Genomic DNA, 19,763 nt, shown 5'->3' on the forward strand with positions numbered 1-19,763 from the left:
TTGACAGAGCACAGGGAAAACTGCGCGACTGTGAAACTGTTGCATTCATTTGATGCAGTTTATGTGACAAACTCTTATGTTTTCATCACTTTTTTGGGAGTGATTATCACATCCACAAGAAAACCTAAATCGGGTAAGGTAGAATAATCTTTTTACCCATTCGCCAAGTGTGCAAGTTAGGTGGGTCGACAACATATTCCTGTCATGTGACGCACATGCCGTCACCGGTGTCGTAAAGAATATATCAGACGAGTTTTCCTGTGGAGGAATCGGTTGACCTATGACCTTGCGATCAAATGTTTTCGGTTCCTATTGGAGAGGCACGTCCTCTCGTCTACTAATCGCACGGTTTTGCGGTGCGGTCGCAAACCACAGACACTAAACTTATTACAGTGAACAGAGACGTCAATGAATGAATGGACAGATCGTAACTTTGCGAAAATAAAGTAAAATTTTCACTCGACGGAGGACTCGAACTAAGGACCTTTCGATCAGCAGTTGCTCACTCTAACCACGAAACCACGGCGCTCATCAGCGCCCATTGTCCTTTATGTTGCTTATTTACACATGGACTACTCAGTTTGTATATTTTGCTTATTTTTTCATAGTTCCACACAACTTCTTCCTGTTTTCTAGATTGATCTGTGTTCAGTTTTTCAAGGCCTATCCACTGTGTCAATTTATAACTAAATCTGAGGCGGGTGCGATGGGGAGGTCCCCTTGTAATTCTGACCGTAATGAGAGGTTGCTGCCAGCCATACCTACATCTGGCGGCCTGCTCTGTCTCGGGCGCCGGCTCTGCAACACAGCGCAAGTTTACGCCGAACGTACCATCTTATCAAAGTTCCCGCCACCCGACTTCCTCCCTAACTTTCCCCTCCCTTTTCATCACTCCATATTCTCCCATCACTACCGCCAACGCAGTCATTTGTCTTAATCAGACCGTTATTATTCAACAAGTGAAAACAGATACGTCGAGCCGTTCTAAGGTGATCATATTTTTTATAAATGCGGCAATTGATTTTTCTTTATATAAATAAATAAATACGTAACACACAAAGGGAAACTTCTGAAAAAAATCTCTGAATGTTTTTGACAGATTGACTTCAAATTTTGACGCAATATTCTGAAGGACGTATATCCATTTCTCATATATGTGAGAAACGTGTACTTTGTTTTATCTTTCTTTTTCATGTAACCAGACTGAATCACAGCGACGCGTGGCCGGAAACAGCTACTAAATAATGACGTTAAGTAGTAGCAAATAGTCTTTTTTAGGTTAGCACCATTTCATAATTTGCTACGTGGGCACTAATCAACTGATTTAGACAAAATGATAAAACAAGAATAAACGTCGGGATAAAATGTGAATCGAAGTTATCCAAAAACGTTGGAATGCTGTAGATTGTACACGTGATCCAAAAACGTAATGCTAAAAGACCGCAGCAAGTTTGTGGTATATTAAAGAAGAGGCTACCACATACAGTCAGTCAGTATTGACGCCTAGGAACTAAAGATGTAGCAAGATCTCGTCGTCGGTGGATGTAATTTACAGAACTGAAATGTAATATTACTAAAGGATGATAATGATATGATGAAGCAAATAAGTTGTCTTTAGTGAAATGATACACCATTCCATAACTCTGGTTAATTGTTCAGTGATGTGACGCATGTTCAAAAGTTAAAGTAGGAAGTCTGCTGTCAAACCGATCCACCGCTATTCTAAGACATGCATTCTGGACAAATGGCATTTCACATTTACGTCCAGCCATCCTGGTTAATGTTTTATTTGATTTTCGTAAACCATATGAGGCGAGTATGAGGACGTTGCGTAATCTTGGCCGATCCTCGTAAAACCGAGCTAGTGGCAGCTTTCCATGACCTCCATGTTTGCTTTGTCTGTATTCTCCTCCCATCGTAGGATCCCATTACGCAGCACCAATTGTCCGTTGCCTTTCTTGTCTATTCTGAGGTATTGAAGAACGTCTACCCTCCTTAACATTAAAAGGAACACACGTGATCGCACAAACTAAGAAGGAATTTTCTTTTTAGCCATTAACAGACGGCGTACACAAGAGACTACAAATCGCTTACAGACATCAATGTACCTTCACTGTAGTGTAGGTTGTTATTAAGAATGATTTTAATTAATTCATTAATTTCATCACTCCCATTTTTCACCATACGGAGTACAATAAGTGTGGCTATGTTCAACTGACTTCACATTGTTTCATGTTTTCTTTGGCAGATTAGTGTTCGTTTTTCCTATTGCCCTTCTGCACTTAGTGATTCGCTTGGGTATTCTTGGATCAATTTTATTAAGGCCTGATAACATGAAGTAACATGTATTTACTTAGTCTTTTTGTAATCTGACTGCTTCCGCATTTTTAGGAGATACGAAAAACCATTATTCCAGTTTAGTAGACCTCCGTACTACAAATGTATCACCCTTCTTGAAGCATACAGCTGATACTAAGCGGGCACGTGGTCGAAATAGTGCTTCTTCGCCGCAGCGGAGTGCCTAGTGGGTTTATGGGGCCTAAGGAGCTCTTTCTGTGGGAAGGGGCATCTTCTGCGAGCCAGGTGGGGTGTTGTATTATTCAGCGTGTTTCTCTCCCTTTTCCTCCAGCTGTTTTTTTTCTTTTTCTTCTGTATCTAGCCACAAGCGCTCTACGGCAAAGTCGCACTATTGCCTTTTGCACGTGCACACGTGCTCGCTGTTCCGGAGAAACTCTGAGTGGGGGACTGAACGCAGCGCAGATAAAATGTCGTCCGTAATATGTAATTACGGGGACACTAACTGCTGTCGCTTAGTGGAAGCACTGCCAAAACTTTTAGTCCATAAAATACTACCCAAAATCACAATTACTAGCACCCATTTTCACTCTGATTCACCTACCGTACACAGTCGCATAGATAATGTAATTGTTAACTTTGACAGTGTTAAGATAGGCTGTTAAAATTTTAATTGATCTGGAGAATAAAGGCTAAAACACAGCAAAAGCTTTTCTCTAACAAGTTGAGAATAAAGGGGGGAGGGGGTGGATATGGTCATACAAGCTATTACAAAATAAAGGTCTCAGATTCTGCCTGTAGAACATTAAAAGGGGGTAGGAGGTTGGTACATCGCTACTAAACCATCGGAAAGTTACTAATACACATCCTATTTAAAGGAGGTCATATTTATAGTTGTGCATTAATTAATAACAATTAGTGGATCTCCACTGGTATTTTAGACACCAAATTCAGTAGGAAATATCCTGTTTTATACCTTCTGCAATCGTAACTTTTTCGAGGGGCTAGTAATCTGGGATTAAGCATGGTTTTTATGGACATGTAGTTTCCATTGAATGATGTGTTTTCCAAAGAAAGACACATCTTCGTCCGTGCGTGAGACCTAACAGCAATCAACATGTTCCCAAGCGTTTCAGCGCTGCTGTTCTGACCAAGTTAGTCATGGAACAGCAGTCGTACTCATGGACATCTTATCAGTTTCTTACCGGTTGCTGTTCATTATTACCGTGCTGCAGTAAGACACTGTCTATAAGAACGTCCCCAAGAACTTACACTGTTCGTCGTACCGTTACAGATCACTTACGCTTGTGCATTCAAGGAAAACACTATCATCTTGGCATTCGAGCACATCTCATTAACACGTTTAGGTGCTCTGTTAGCAATTTTAACGAAATTACTTCAGTTTTCCATTAGTTTTGTCTCGGGTAAAGGCGTAATATACACACTTTCCTAGCGCACGTTTTGCCATAGATCCGTTTATAATTGGCTACTTAAGTCACATCAAACGTCGAACTAAGGCAAGGGTGCACTACTTTCAGTGCGATCATTCTTATTAAAACAATGAGATGTTACCCAATCGAGGAGATGTGCGCAGTTTACTTTTTTAAAAGTAGATTCGTTTATTTCAAGCATTAGTTACATAATTCTCCTGAAAACTTAAATATCGTGTAGTTGTTTACAGCCTTTCAAGACCTCAAAGTAATGCATATATTCGAAATACCTTGTAGCTTAGTTTAATGTTTACCGCGAGAAAACTCTTGCAACGGATACGTCCTAATACGTAGGGACACACGTCTTTGGAATGATTTTGAACACTGTTATAACGCAGATATTTCAAAATGGTTACTTCCCTAATTCATGTTTTCATTCATATCAACTTCGTCGTGTTACTGGTTAGGAATTCCAGTTGAAAATATAATTGGAGTCTTCAAAGATTTGAATAAGACGCATGTTTTCAGGCATTCCTGGAGATGGCTGACGAGGTCGCAGCGTCCACCATGGTGAACTACTTCACATCATGTGTGGCGCAACTTCGCGGCCGAGCAGTCTATGTGCAGTTTTCCAACCACAAGGAACTCAAGACCGACCAGACGCATTCCAACGCGGTGAGTAATAAGTGTGTGTGTGTGTGTGTGTGTGTGTGTGTGTGTGTGTGTGTGTGTGTGTGTTTTTTTCCAATATGAGGCAAATCTGGTTGGACGCAAGATTATTACAAATTGTGCGGTTGATGTCTTGGGAGATCGCGAGAGAGAGGTACGAATCGAACTGCTACCACTGATCAGGTTTAATGAACGGAATTAGTCAATAAAAAAACCCTGCCTTATGTAAAAACTATGTATGAAATGCGTCTGTGCCGGTAGTAACAACCCTTTCTGTTGAAGTTGCCACTACATAAGAAAGGCAAGGAAAAAAGTGAAAAATTCAACGGATCGCGACACGAAGCGCAATTACGGGTGCGCGGTCACGAAGAAAGGCGATTAACTAACGAGGGCGTTGCCGCCACACTTGCGGCCAAATGGCGTGCGTTTGCCTCCTATTAGCGTAATTCGGAGGTGGCGCGCAAACTGCGGACCGGAACGCCATTTGCCGGGCCCGGCCGCGCCTCAACTCGCCTCGCCTCTTTTATTGGGAAAGCGATTTGCAGGTAACAGGGTCCGGCCGGCCGTCTTGAAGGCGATGGAGTGGACGCTAGCTTCTCCCCTTCCCTTCCTTCTCACCCTAGCTTTCTTCTTCTCTCACCTCTTTCCGTCTGTTGCGCCTTCTAACACAATAGTGGTAACCTATGAATGTGAACTCCAGTGATAACAGGACATCTTGGAAGTTCTTAAGACTGACTCCCTCAAACACACAAATTTGCAATATTATGGAATTCACCTGACCAAAAATGTTATAATGAAGGTGATGCACATCCGTAAAACAAAATTCCCCGTTTTGAATTTTTTACGAACGAACAAATCATCTCGATGCAGCCGTGTTGCCTGTGCGTATGTGACGTTGTGTGAAGTGTGCACAGATGATGTACAAAAACGAGTAAAAAATCGATATAATTACCATTAGAGACCACTAAGTTAGAAAAACTCTACCTCATCCTTTTCACTTGACATGTGTAAAGCCAAATGTTCATGGAATGGATGTATGGATGGTGGAAGTTTGATCACCAGTAGACAGTTCTTTCCTTGGTTTGTAGCACGTAAATAAAAGATATATCATTATGATGGCATACTATAGAAGAGCTGCACACAGTAGTGAAGAAAAAACTGGGATAGCTTCAAGCATCCTTATTTTCATTTTTCTTGGTTTCTCTACAGCGCTTAAAAATAGGCTTAGCAAGCAATTTTTTAAATACTGTAACCTATTTTCTTGCATGTCCTTTTCTGATTATACTCCATTGCTGTGCGGGTATTTACCTAGTCACCTGCCTTCATAGCAGAGGTCGCTAACACGTACTTGTACTGTGGCCCATAAGTCAGGAGTAGCTGTTGGAATCCTGATGTTGCAAGGATTGTCATCAGCTGTATCTTGCCACAAAGGTAGGTTGATGTACAGGGACCCAAATGACCAGACAGTATGCTCTTGCCATGCGCTATATTACTAAAATTTTTGCAGGGTTTCATAGTGTTCTTGAAACATTGTTGATGGTCGCGGAGGGTCAGAGAAGTGATATATGATTTTACGCTCTTGGAAGTAGGTCCTACATCATCATCATCTTCATCACCACCACCATCATCATCTTGGACAGTTTCCAGCCTTTTGCTGGGTCTGTATGGTATGTAGGCTTCTCCATTGTCTTCTGTCTTGCCATCATCTCTCTGTCTTCACCTGGGTCCAATCTTCTCCTTTCTTCTGGATGCATTCCTCTACTCCTTTCCGCCATCTGCCTCTCGGTCATCCTCTTGGTCTCTTTCCTTCCAGTTTCATCTCTTATATCCTCCTGGGCATCCTCTTCTCCTCCATTCCCTTAACTTGTCCATGCCATCTCAGCTTTGATTTCTCTAACTCCTCCTGTAATGGTTCCACCTTCATTAACTCTCTGATCCTCTCATTTCGTATCCTGTCCATCATTGTCACTCCAATACTGTTTCTCAAGAATTTCATCTCACTATCTTGTACTTCGCTGTCCTCTCTTCCTTTCATAACCCAGGTATCTGATGCATATGTCAGAATTGGGACATAGTATGACTGGTATATAACCTTTTTACTGATTTGGGATACATCCTTGTTCCATATCAGACTTCTGAGACACTTCCAAAATGCTTCGGCTTTTCTCCCCTGCTTGTTTATTTCTGTTGTTTTTCCCATCTTCCTGTATCAGCCTTCCTAGGTACTTGAAACTCTCCACTCTCCTCAATCGTTCCCCACCAATTGTTGTTCCTGCTGCTCCTCTCTCCTTTCTTGTTGTGATAATCATCTCTCTCTTACTTCTACTAAATTTCATGCTTATGTATTATATATCTTATTACTAAGTTATGTTAAATGAAACTTTAAGATATTCAAATGTATTAACAGCCGTCAACGTTTTTCTTAATCATGCTTTACCTATGTAGTTTTTATTTCAAAACTTGGTTACAGTCACAGCCTCTGCAGCATTGTGCTCTTATTGTCGCACTGTTAACGCCCAGTATAGAAATGGCTAAGGCTCCATTCTTTTCCTTTGTGAAACATGCGCGTGGAACACGCTTAAAAAGTGCCGAGAAACAGGCTGCTCCTAATGTTTTTCATAAATTTATGGAGATAATTGGCTTTGAAGTTTTTCCAGTGTTGTATATATGGCAGTTGATTAATGAACATTGAATGAGTAGCGCAGTAGTTAGCGTAATAAAATGTGAACCAAGCGCAGTTACTTGTGCGTTGGTTCAAATCTCCCCAGTATCAGGTTTTTTCCTCGTTCAATTTTAGTTACCTACGTCTCTTAATTATAAAACTCATCATTATTTTTAATGAATAATATGAAATTACAGTTTCCATTTCAAATACAAATTCTTAATTATTGATGTTTTATGAATGACTGTTCATAAAAACGGCTCGAATTAACAAAACATAACAATTTATTTTTTCAGACAAAACAAACAAAATCCTCTTTATTTTGACTATGTCCATCGTTTTATACCACAGAGGTAGATAAGTATCGTAGAAACACAAAAGACAACCATTTTCACAGTATCGGGAACATCATACAAATGCTGCATTTTTACATATGCTACTGTACCATTACAATATGAACCCAACAGAACCTAGCTGCGGGATTTGGCCCGAGGAGTAACAAGACTGTTAAGCTCCCTGGAACTACCGCACACAGTTTTTTCACACATCACTGCTGAACACTGGTGGAATATAGGCACTTTTACGCACTTTAAATTTGCACATTTTAGTATGGTTCAAAACATTCCGATGCTTGTGGAGTATCCTCTGATGTCTTTTATGACATAACGTAAGATCTTTTAATGTTACACACTTAACGAACACACGGGCTTCCTACGTCGTCATAGCTGTGCAAGCACGGTGGCGCCTGTTATCTGGCACACTCTGGCAAATGCTGAAACGAACATATTTCTAACAGGTGGCGGGAAAATATTGCAAATGATGGTTTGAAAAGCAAACTTTGAGTAAATTTCCTTTTACGCAAGTTGAACTATGTGCGAGAATGTACAATGAATTTTTTAAATCGCAGAGTGTTTGACTCTCATTCAAAAATCAACTCCTTGATGATCCATTTAGAAGAATTTCGAGCCCAGGTCAGACTTTCATGTCACTAAAAATTTTATTGGCACATGTGTATGATGTATCTTAAAGTGCAACACGCGCAAAAAAAAAAGATCAATGTTGTGTGTGAAAGTTTTGTTTTTCTTGTAGTAACACTGTGTATATTTATTTAAACCATTAACTTTTCCTGTTTGTGTGTTCACACTACTTAACAGTGATCTTGCTATTGGCTGATTCCATCACGTGTCCTATGCTCTGAATAACCGCTGTCACGGGTGGCGAGATCACGTGATATAAGCTATGACTGGCTAACAAAAGTGCATCGCAATCTCGATTTCAATGCTTTGGGAAGTACCATATGGTGTTTGGTGAAATTCGAATTTATACTTTCATAATATGAAAATATGCAGCATATGTGTTGCTGCACATCGAAGATCTTTCCAAAACCTGATTTTTTTTTCCCCTCTCTCTCTCTTTCTTCTTCTTCTTCTTCTTGAGTTTAGTTTTCTAAAGTTCCAGGACATTCTACACCTGTCTATAAAAGTGCAACCATTCATGGCATTGATAAGTTTTACGGTTCCGAGGGAAAATATGCTGTCATTTAACCCGAAAAAAGTGTGTTTTCACTTGGTAAAAAGAGTTTCTTTAACTGGGAAATCCAGGAATGTTTTTCCTTGTCTGCATATTCACCCAGTTACAAATTACCAATGAATCAATGTATCTTCACACGAAGGTGTGCTTAGTTAGAACAAGGTCTTGTCAGTATAGTAAGTGGTTTTAATCTTGTAACGTGAGAACTGACACCTTGTTCAGTGTGAAAGAATTCCACAGAAGTAACCCTTAGGAACAATTTTAGAAATCTATAACGAGTAATTCAGTTTCATTTCAAACCTGACCTGTACTAACTGTCAGTGGCATATGGCATGTGCATGTTGAGTTTGTCATCAGTGTGTGTTGCAGAGAAATTACGGATTGATTTGTTTTCCAGTATAAAATTCACATTCTTATGCATCAGCACTACCAAATGGCACACTAAGACACACTGAGGATTGCATAGGCTTCACATTTCCTAAGTAGTGCACTCTGCGAAATCTTGCTGTTTTGTTTATGCCATCCTACATGTAACACATAGACTCAGTTCAACTATAGAACAACTCCACATGGCAATTATGCATCTTGAACTTATGCTGGTAGAGTTATCAGAAAATGGAAATATTTTGTTGTACACAGTTCGTTCTCAAACAATGGTGTCCATAATAGTGAGTATGATCTCACAAACTTGAAATACTTTTTAAAGATTTTTCCATAATAATGCCAAGGCCTTAATTAGTGTAAAATGCATGAAACTGATGATTATATCAAATCTACAAGCATTTTTATTGAATTTCGAATTATGAGATTTTAAAGTTAATGAAGACTTAAAAGATAGCAGATAAATTTGGGAGTAAAGTCACCGAAGGTCAGCAACAAAAATTGTAAACATGGCTGCAGTGAGTGAGGCACGGGTAAGTAGTCAGTCAAGCATACACGTCAGATGAGTAGTGATATTAAAGTGTATACTGATATTGTGAAGAGAAGGGGATTTGAATCAAATATATGAATGTGCATTATTCTGCTGGAATAAAAAATTAACGTTAATAATTACATAACGCCACATACATACATAAAATATCTTTTGCAGTAACGTAGTATTCAGTCTAGTAATTAGAACACCCCCTTTGTTTCCTACTCTTTCCTTACGTAATAGTCGGTATTGGTTATAAATAATGATCAGGGTTTGATGTCCCTTGGACATTAGTGTGTGTTCACTTGTGGAAACTGGCATGAATGTGCCCTGATACCAATGTAATATGGTATTTGCATTATGTGATTTAAAAAAAAATCACCAAAAACTTAACTTTGGGTGGGTAGACAGGAATTAAAATTGCCTCTCGTTGAAGGCGAATTCTTAGTGCCAGTCGTTCCTCTCACTTTCCCACCCCCACCCCCACCCCCACCCCACCGCCATGATCATCATCTTGTTTGTATGGTACTACCTCTTTCAGTTAATGGTCTAAAATAGAATTCTGTGTAGTTTTAGGTGTGAATAGTGTACAGTTTATCGCTGTCATTCAGTTCCCCCACGGTTGTGCTATATTTGACATCCTGCTCTGCAGAAAGAATATTTCCCCTAGATCTTTCTGCATACAATAAACTTCACACTCAAGAAACAGGACCTGATTCTCGCCATTACCATATTTACTCGAATCTAAGCCGCACTTTTTTCCGGTTTTTGTAATCCAAAAAACCGCCTGCGGCTTAGAATCGAGTGCAAAGCAAGCGGAAGTTCTTAAAAATGTCGATGGGTGCCGCCAAAACTTAGTTCTGCCGTCGGATATATGTAGCGCTACACAGGCATGCTTTGTAGGCACAAAGATAAATACTGGCGCCAAAACCTCTGCGTTAGTAAATAAATTAAAAAAAAAAAAGTGGAAGACAAGATTTTTTCTCCGCGCCGAGTTTCGACCACTGCATTTTCATACATTATCCAACGATTTAAATACAAATTCCGTATTGTTCATCTTCGAATGTAGCAGCATTTCAATGTACTACGAAAACCCGACTGGCAAGAATGTTTAGGATGTTTGTCAATATGGCCAACTCTACGTTCTGAATTTTTTCCTATCTGTGAGAAGAGATGGTTGCTAATACGAACTTTTATAAATTGTGAATCACATGCAGCATTCTCGTCACCATAAGAATAATACGAATATAAACATTTTGCCATGTATTGTTTCGTGTTTGCTGCTATCTCATTTAAATCCTGTCTGCGTAATAAACCACAAAACTAGAGTGAGACAACAGCTAACGCGGAAGAATATACATATCATGTCATGTTTATATTCGTATTATTCTTATGCTAAACAGTGATACAGTCAGAAATGAAGCGAGGCAATTGACTAGATTTTTAATTCTAAGATGACTCTAATTTCTGTGCAGAATGTAATGCACTAAAGAGGCGCCTGCAAAGATTTTCAAACGGAGAAAAATTTTCGCTAAACTCTTGTTCAGAACATCTATCATACGCAGTCTATTACTTGGTTCTTGTTGATCATTATCAAAGAAAGCAGCAGTGTAAGTAACAAGAAGTAGCAGTCTCTTGCCATTGTTTCGCTAATGAGACGATTCCTCTCTCCCCCCCTCCCTCTTTTTTTAAGTGGCGGTAGCCCGCACAAAAGCAAGCCATGCCGCGATCGGCGACAGGCCGTAAACACGCAGTATCAGAGTACGACAAACAATACATGACACAGTACAGTAATGCATTTTCAGCGTAGAGTGACGTAAACACCTATAACAAAGAAAACTGCGCTTATCAGATCAAAGAAAAATAAGCAATCAATTCAAACCAGACGAAGCACGTGAAAAAGGAAGGGTACCCGTATAAATACGGACGGAGCGCCTGACGCATAGCAATGGCTACCTGGTAAAGCTTAACTGCTAAGCTTACGACTCGAACCAAACTACTGTAGCTGTATCGTCATTCATTCGACCTAAATTGTGTCTCATTATTACAATGGACCAACTTTGTTTCGATTTGGAGGTGCGGCCTAAAACTTTACTCTGCCCTTGAATTTCGAGTCTCAAATTTCCGGTGCGGCTTAGATTCGGGAATTTTTTTTTTCCTTATTTCGAGTCTCATTTTTCAGGTGCGGCTTAGATTCGAGTAAATACGGTACATCAGCCCTAGTCGGAGACATAAAACGTGAACACTCCTGTGACAGTGATACTGTACAGACTAGGAATGTTAAAATAGTGAAATTCATGGAAAAATTGACTTGGCTGTTCGAAAATCAATTTTTCAATATTGATAAGTCTTCTATGTAGGTAACGCCAGTATTGGACAAAACAAAATGATGTCCTTCAGTGTATGTCCCATAACGTGTGCAGCACAGCGCTTCGGCAATTTTTCAGAACTTGCCATGGGAGGAAGCAGTATTTTTTATTTAAATCAATGGCCTCACATGTGAGTGACTGATTACTGGCAGTTTGACCTGCAATCAATCAGTCATTCACTAAAATCCTGTGATACGTGAGCCTATTTATTAAGCAGTTGCATCCATTGTTTTGAACACCGCGCTCGTGAGGGTCTACTGTGGAAAATAGAGCCATGTTTAACCCTGTGGTAGGTGCATGCTACATTGTTCTGTGGTTTTAATGAGTCATTGAAATGATTAGAAACAATGTTTCAGTAATTTATTTCATAGGCAGTTAACACGTGTTCATGTGCTGTTGTCTTCAGTCCAGAGACTTGATGCAGCTCTCCGTGCTACTCTTATGTGCAAGCTTCTTCATCTCCAAGTATTTGCTGCAACCTGCATCCTTCTGAATCTGCTTAGTGTATTCACCTCTTGGTCTTCCTCTATGATTTTTTACACTCCACACTGCCCTCCACTACAAAACTTGTGATCCCTTGATGCCTCAGAACATGTCCTACCAACCGATTCGTTCTTCTAGTCAAGTTGTGCCACAAATTTCTCTTCTCCTCATCAGTTAAGTGATCTACCCATCTAATCTTCAGCATTCTTCTGTATCACCAAATTTCAAAAGCTTCTATTTTCTTGTCCAAACTATTTATCGTCCGTTTCCCTTCCATATGTGGCTACACTCCGTACAAATACTTTCAGAAATGACTTCCTGACACACAAATCTATACTCGATGTTAAATCCCTCTTCTTCAGAAACACTTTCCTTACCATTGCCAGTCTACATTTTATATCCTCTCTACTTCGACCATCATCTCAGTTGCTTTGCCCCCCCCACCCAAATAGCAAAACTCATTTACTGCTTTAAATGTCTCATTTCCTAATCTAATTCCCTCAGCATCACCTGGTTTAATACAACTGCATTCCATTACTCTTGTTTTGCTTTTGTTGATGTTCATCTGACATCCTCCTTTCAAGACACTGTCCATTCCATTCAACTGCTCTTCCAGGTCCCCCCCCCCCCCCAGGGGGTCCACAACTCTTTTGTGGATACGTGCGTGGCGAGCACGGGGCCCCGAGCCATTGCAGCCTTCTTTCTCTCCCGGGCTGCATTTCCTTTCCCTTCCCCTCCTTTCCCCTCCATACCCCTTTCCCCTCGCCCTCTCCTCTCCCTCTATTGGTGTCCTTGCTTATGTTGGCCCCCGCTATCCTCCTGGTTCTGTTGGTTTTACACTCCGGCTTTGTTGCGTAATCATCTCCTCCTTTTGGCATTCCTTGGTCCCCTCTGGGGTTTGACCTCCATTCCAAAATTTCTCTTCCGTAGTGTGAGCCATTTGGGGAAGAGCACATTACCTAGTGTCTCCGACGTGTGCCCTCCTAGTACATTCCACCTTTTCTTTTACGTCGTTGTCTGATGCTAGGGTGCATAGCCAGCACGGTAGCCAGCCCGTGTGGTGGGGTTGCTATGTACCCTTTTGGTTGAGCCCCCTGAACACACAGGGATCACACTTCTGATACCTGAGCTGTGACCTCCTCATGCATGCCTTGGAGTGGTTGCTCGTCATCCTGGAGCATCGGAACTCCCGGCAATGGCCGCCGTGCCAGACGGCCCTTGCTGTGGCTGGGTGGCGCCCGTGAGGAGAGCCCCTGATCGGAGTGGGTGGTATCAGGGCGGACGCTATGCAGATGAAACGCGTACGGGTCCAAAACTCTGGCCGATCTTCTGCGGCCGTCTCTCTGCGTGGTACTGATTCCTCAAGTGCTGCTTCTCTTGCCCCTTCGGCCTTCCCTTCCGTGGCTACCCCCTGGGAGGAGGGTCAGGCCCGTCGTCTAGGGGCAAAACCTTTCCCCCGTTATCTAGTTTGCACCAGGACTGATGGAGATACTTTCACCAGTGTCAAACCTTTATTCTTTGTGGAACACATTGAAGACAAGTTCGGCGAAGTGGACTCCCTGAGCAAGATGCGGCCAGGTTCGTTGCTGATAAAAACTGCTTCGGCTGCCCAATCTGCGGCCCTTCGTGCCTGTACCCATCTTGGCACAATACCCGTGTCCATTACCCCTCACCAGTCTCTAAATATGGTACAAGGTGTGATTTTTCACAGAGACCTCATCCTTCAAACTGATGAGGAACTTCGGGACAATCTCGGACGGCGGGGTGTTCACTTTGTTCGGCGTGTTCAGAAGGGTCCTAAAGATAATTGTATTGATACTGGTGCCTTTATCCTGGCCTTTGAAGAGGATACCCTTCCTGAGAAAGTTAAGATTATGGTCTATCGCTGTGATGTGAAGCCGTACATCCCACCTCCTATGCGGTGTTTTAAGTGCTTGCGTTTTGGCCACATGTCTTCTCGCTGTTCCCAGGACCCTCTCTGTGGTGACTGTGGACGTCCACTCCATGAGGGGAGTCCCTGTGTTCCCCCTCCTGTATGTGTAAATTGTCATGGTAGTCATTCTCCACGTTCAGCAGATTGCCCAGTCTATAAGAAAGAAAAAAAGATACAGGAGTATAAGTCCCTTGATCGTTTAAGCTACACTGAGGCTCGTAAGAAGTATACACGTTTTCACCCTGTGTCCATGACATCTAGTTACGCCTTGGTTACATCTTCATCCCTTCCTCCCCCTTCCTTACCCCATCCCGGACCCCTCTCCTTCCCCCCTCCCCTGCGGCTCCCACACCTTCTGCTCTGGGCGCTGCTCCCCCTCCCCAGCCGGAGAAGTGTCCCACTCCTTCGGCGTCTGCCGGTCAAGGGCGCCTCTCCCGGGATGCCCCTTCCCGGCACCTTCCAGGTCAAAGGTCTGCTGCAGCGCGGCGACCGCGAGAGCCGCGGTCTATCGGCCCCCAGGTCGCCCGGTCTCTTTCTGTTCCTGATCTTGCTGCAGCTGGCTCCATTATGCCACACAGCCCTCCTCGATCTCAGCCTGAAAAGAAGAAGAAACATAAGTCCCGGGGCAAAGAGCCTCTGGTGTCACCGGAGGTCCCTTCCCCGACTTCACAACCGGATTCTGACCTGTCGTTTATGGATGTCGCCCCCTCCTTGTCGGTGACGGGTGGGGACCCGGCGGTATGACTGGATTTAGCGTGTTCAGCCCTCATTTAAACCATCGTTCTGTGGTTCTCCAATGGAATTGTAATGGCTACTATCGTCACCTTCCGGAATTGAAATCCCTTCTTTCGTCCTACTCAGCAGCTTGTGTGGTTCTCCAGGAATCTCATTTTACTGATGCTCACTCACCGACCCTCCGTGGATTCTGTGTTTTCTGTCGAAATCGGGTCGGACCCTTGCGGGCTTCTGGTGGCGTTTGTACGTTGGTCCGTACAGACATTGCTACCACGTGGATTCCTCTCCAAACTACATTGGAAGCAGTTGCTGTTAGGGTCCACTTAGACTCTGCAGTCACAGTATGCAATCTTTATCTCCCTCCTGACAGGACTCTTACACCTGCTGCCTTAACCACCCTTCTTCAGCAACTTCCTCCTCCCTTCCTCCTCCTTGGGGATTTTAATGCTCATCATCCTTTGTGGGGCAGCGCCTTTCCATCTAGACGAGGTCTTCTTATAGACCAATTTATTGCAGACCACGACCTGTGCCTTCTTAATGATGGCTCCCCTACTCATTTCAGTGCTGGTCATGGTACCTTTTCTGCCATTGATCTTTCTCTTTCTTCTCCCTCTCTCCTCCCTTCATTACACTGGTCGCCACATGACGACCTTTGTGATAGTGACCATTTCCCGTTGATTATCACGCTCCCTTCCCGCTCCCCGATGGAGAGGTTACCTCGTTGGTCTTTCCACCGCGCCGATTGGCCTCTAAATACTGCACAGGTCGAGTTTTCTCCCTCTTTGTCGGGTTGTATTGATGACGTCCTACGTAACGTGTCTGACGCGATTGTTCGCGCTGCTAACCTTGCTGTCCCGCGCTCATCTGGACAATTTCGTCGTCGGCAAGTCCCGTGGTGGAGTACGGCCATTGCCATTGCCATCCGTGATCGCCGTCGAGCTTTGCAACACTTTAAGAGGCACCCATCTGTAGCCGGCCTTTCTACCTTTAAGCGCCTTCGCGCTAAAGCCCGTTATTTAATCAAACAGAGCAAGCGGATATGTTGGGAACGATTCGTTTCTTCCCTTGGTTCCACTGTCCCTCTGTCACGGGTATGGGCTACACTTCGCTCTCTCCAAGGTTGCCATCGGCAGTCCACCCTCCTGGGCCTTCACCTCCCAGATGGCATTTGTACGGACCCATTAGTTCTCGCAGAACATCGTGCGACCCATTTTGCAGTGGCATCAGCGTCGGCCTCCTATCCAGCTGCTTTCCTTCATCAAAAAGAGCAGGCTGAAGCTGTCACCTTATGTTTCACCACTTGTGAGTCAGAATCTTACAACGAACCTTTCACTGAATGGGAATTTCTTTCTGCTCTATCTTCTTCTCACGATACGGCCCCTGGCCCAGATTCCATTCATAACCAGCTGCTTCAACATCTCAGTGCTCCACAACGGCACCATCTTCTTCGGGTGTTTAACCGTATCTGGCTCCAGGGTGACTTCCCTTCTCAGTGGAGGGATAGCATTGTGGTTCCTGTCCTTAAGCCTGGTCAGAACCCCCTATCTGTTGACAGCTATCGGCCAATTAGTTTGACCAATGTTGGTTGTAAGTTACTTGAACGGCTGGTAGCCCGTCGGCTCACTTGGGTCCTCGAATCTCGGGATCTATTGTCCCCTTACCAGTGTGGCTTTCGAGAGGGACGATCTCCAATCGATCATTTACTTCGCTTGCAATCCGCAGTTCGGCAGGCTTTTTCCCAGCGCCGCCATTTGGTTGCAGTGTTTTTTGACCTTCGCAAGGCCTATGACACGGCCTGGCGCCATCACATCTTACTAACCCTTCATCAGTGGGGTCTTCGGGGCCCACTCCCGATTTTTATCCGCCAGTTCCTGATCCATCGGTCATTCAGAGTTCGAGTTGGTACTGCTTTTAGTTCTCCACGGACCCAGGAGACGGGCATCCCACAGGGTTCTGTCTTGAGTGTCCTTCTTTTCCTCATTGCTATCGACGGACTTGAGGCCTCTGTCGGTCCCTTGGTCGCCCCTGCCCTGTATGTGGATGATTTCTGCATTTGGGTTAGTTCCTCCTCGATGCCATCTGCAGAACGGCAGCTCCAGGTGGCTATACGGCGTGCCTCTGCATGGACCCTCTCACACAGGTTTCAAGTCTCTCCTTTAAAATCGCGGGTGGTCCACTTCTGTCGCCGTACTACGGTCCACCCTGATCCAGAGCTCTATCTCGCTGCACAAAGATTGCCTGTGGTTCCACAGTTTCGTTTCCTAGGTCTTCTTTTCAACAACAAGCTCACTTGGCTGCCCCATATCAGACTCCTGAAGGTAGGATGTTTCCGTAAACTCAATGTCCTTCGCTTCCTTGCCCATTCCTCTTGGGGTTGCGGACCGTTCCCTCCTCCTCCGTCTTTATCGTGCTCTAGTTCTGTCACGTTTGGACTATGGTTGTCAAGTTTATGGTTCAGCTGCTCCTTCCACGCTGCACGTGCTGGATCCGGTCCACCATCGTGGTATCCGTTTGGCCACCGGTGCCTTCCCTACTAGCCCTGTTGATAGTCTCCTGGTTGAAGCTAGGATCCCCCCCCCCCCTTTCTGTTCGGCGGTCCCAGCTTCTGGTGTCTTATGCCCTTACTATCCGTTCTTCTCCCGCTCATCCTTCCTATTCTATCCTATTCCCAGACCATGGACGTCGCCCGCCTGACTCCCGCCCTCGGGCGGGTTTACCGGTTGGACTGCGCCTTGCGTCTCTTAACCGTGATTTTCGGCTTCCTTCTTTGTCCTGTCTTCCTCGCTCCCTCCCCTCCACCCCTCCTTGGTTAGTTCCTCGGCCTCGAATTCGGATGGATCTCCGCCGCGGTCCGAAAGATTCCATCCCCCCGGTGGTGTTCCGTTCCTTTTTCCGCCAAATTTTATGGGAGTTTCGGGATGCTGTTGTTTTTTACACTGATGGCTCTAAATCTGCTGATCATGTTGGGTATGCCTTCACGTCCTTTGTTGGAACGGAAAATCATCTACTGCCACCCTCATGTGGGGTGTTTACTGCGGAATTGATGGCAATTTCCCGGGCCCTTACCTTTATTAAACAATCCCAACAAAACCGCGTTTTGTTATGTACGGACTCGATGAGTGGCCTTCTTGCTATTGACCGGTGTTTTTCGCGCCACCCCTTGGTCTCTGCCATCCATGACCATCTCGCTGATCTTCACCGTGCTGCTTGTTCCATTGACTTCCTATGGGTCCCGGGCCATGTGGGTATCCCGGGTAATGAGCTCGCTGATCGTTTGGCTGGGGGAGCAGTTACTTACCCCCCGTTTTCTGTAACCCCTCCTGCAGCGGATTTACGGCTTCACATCAAATCCCACTTTGCACAGTCATGGGCCAATTCTTGGGAGGCTACTCCACTGTCTAATAAACTTCGTGCCATTAAGGTGAATCCAGGCCCATGGCGTTCTTCCTTTCGCCTCTCCCGCAAGGACTCGACCACACTGTGTCGTCTCCACATTGGCCATACCAGGCTGACCCATGGTTTCCTTTTGCGTGATGAGCCACCCCCGCTATGTGGTTGTGGAGCCTTCCAGTCAGTGGCCCACATTTTGGTTGAATGCCCCCTTCTTTTGGCTCTGCGTGCTAAGTACAGACTCCCCCACACTTTACCTTTGATGTTGGCTGACGATTCCCGGATGGTCTCTCTGGTTCTAGGTTTCCTCCGGGAGAGTGGTTTTTATTCTCAGTTTTAAAGTTTTTAATCTCCCTCTGGTGTTGGGGCAGGGCGGTGAGTGTTTGGGTGTCTCCCACTGTAGGCAGTGTTCAGAGATTCCCGATTCACCTCCCTGACCGGAATCCTCTTTTCTTTCACTTTTACTCTGTTTTTACCTCTTCTTTTTAAGGCTTGGTTAGTTTTTCTATTCCCATACGTACTTTCTGCATTATAGCAGTTGTACCTTTTAAGTCACAGGTGGTCTTGCCTATGCTGCTTCAGCATAGTGTTGGGTTCGTTCTCTTGCCAACTTCCCTCATTTGTTTTTACTATTGACAACGTGACTGCCCTTTTACGTTTCCCCTTTTTCCGTTGTATTGTTCTGACTTTTCTGAGATGTCCCGTTAGCAGAATGGAGTCTATTTGAAACAAGGGACTAATGACCTTGCTGTTTGGTCCCCCTTAAACATCCCAACAACCACCACCACCATTATAGCAGTTGTACCTTTTAAGTCACAGGTGGTCTTGCCTATGCTGCTTCAGCATAGTGTTGGGTTCGTTCTCTTGCCAACTTCCCTCATTTGTTTTTACTATTGACAACGTGACTGCCCTTTTACGTTTCCCCTTTTTCCGTTTTATTGTTCTGACTTTTCTGAGATGTCCCGTTAGCAGAATGGAGTCTATTTGAAACAAGGGACTGATGACCTTGCTGTTTGGTCCCTTTAACCTCAAACAACCAACCAACCAACCAACTCTTCCAGGTCCTTCGCTGTCTGACAGAATTACAATGTCATCGGCAAACCTCATAGTTTTAATTTCTTCTCTATGGATTTTAATCCCTGTTCCAAATGTTTCTTTTGTTTCCTTTACTGCTTGCTCAATATACAGTTGAATAACATCGGGCATAGGCTACAACCCTGCCTCACTCCCTTCCCAACCACTGCTTCCCTTTCATGCCCCTCGACTCTTATAACTGCCATCTGGTTTCTGTACAAATTGTAAATAGCCTTTCGCTCCCTGTATTTTACCCTTGCCACCTTCAGAATTTGAAGAT

General features: G+C 44.0%; 1 protein-coding gene across 4 annotated transcripts in view; it reads left to right on the forward strand.

Annotated features, from left to right (window-relative positions):
* The window catches only part of LOC124794879 (polypyrimidine tract-binding protein 1), a 264,872-nt gene that overhangs the window by 131,307 nt on the left and 113,802 nt on the right, over nt 1–19,763 (forward strand). For all 4 annotated transcript variants that reach the window (XM_047258570.1, XM_047258579.1, XM_047258586.1 and 1 more), the window contains exon 4: nt 4,254–4,400. In XM_047258570.1, the coding sequence (XP_047114526.1) occupies nt 4,254–4,400 (147 nt within the window). The remainder of the gene's footprint in view (nt 1–4,253; nt 4,401–19,763) is intronic.

Source organism: Schistocerca piceifrons, chromosome 1 (genome assembly GCF_021461385.2).
Source record: "Schistocerca piceifrons isolate TAMUIC-IGC-003096 chromosome 1, iqSchPice1.1, whole genome shotgun sequence".
In the NCBI taxonomy this organism is placed as follows: Eukaryota; Metazoa; Arthropoda; class Insecta; order Orthoptera; family Acrididae; genus Schistocerca; species Schistocerca piceifrons.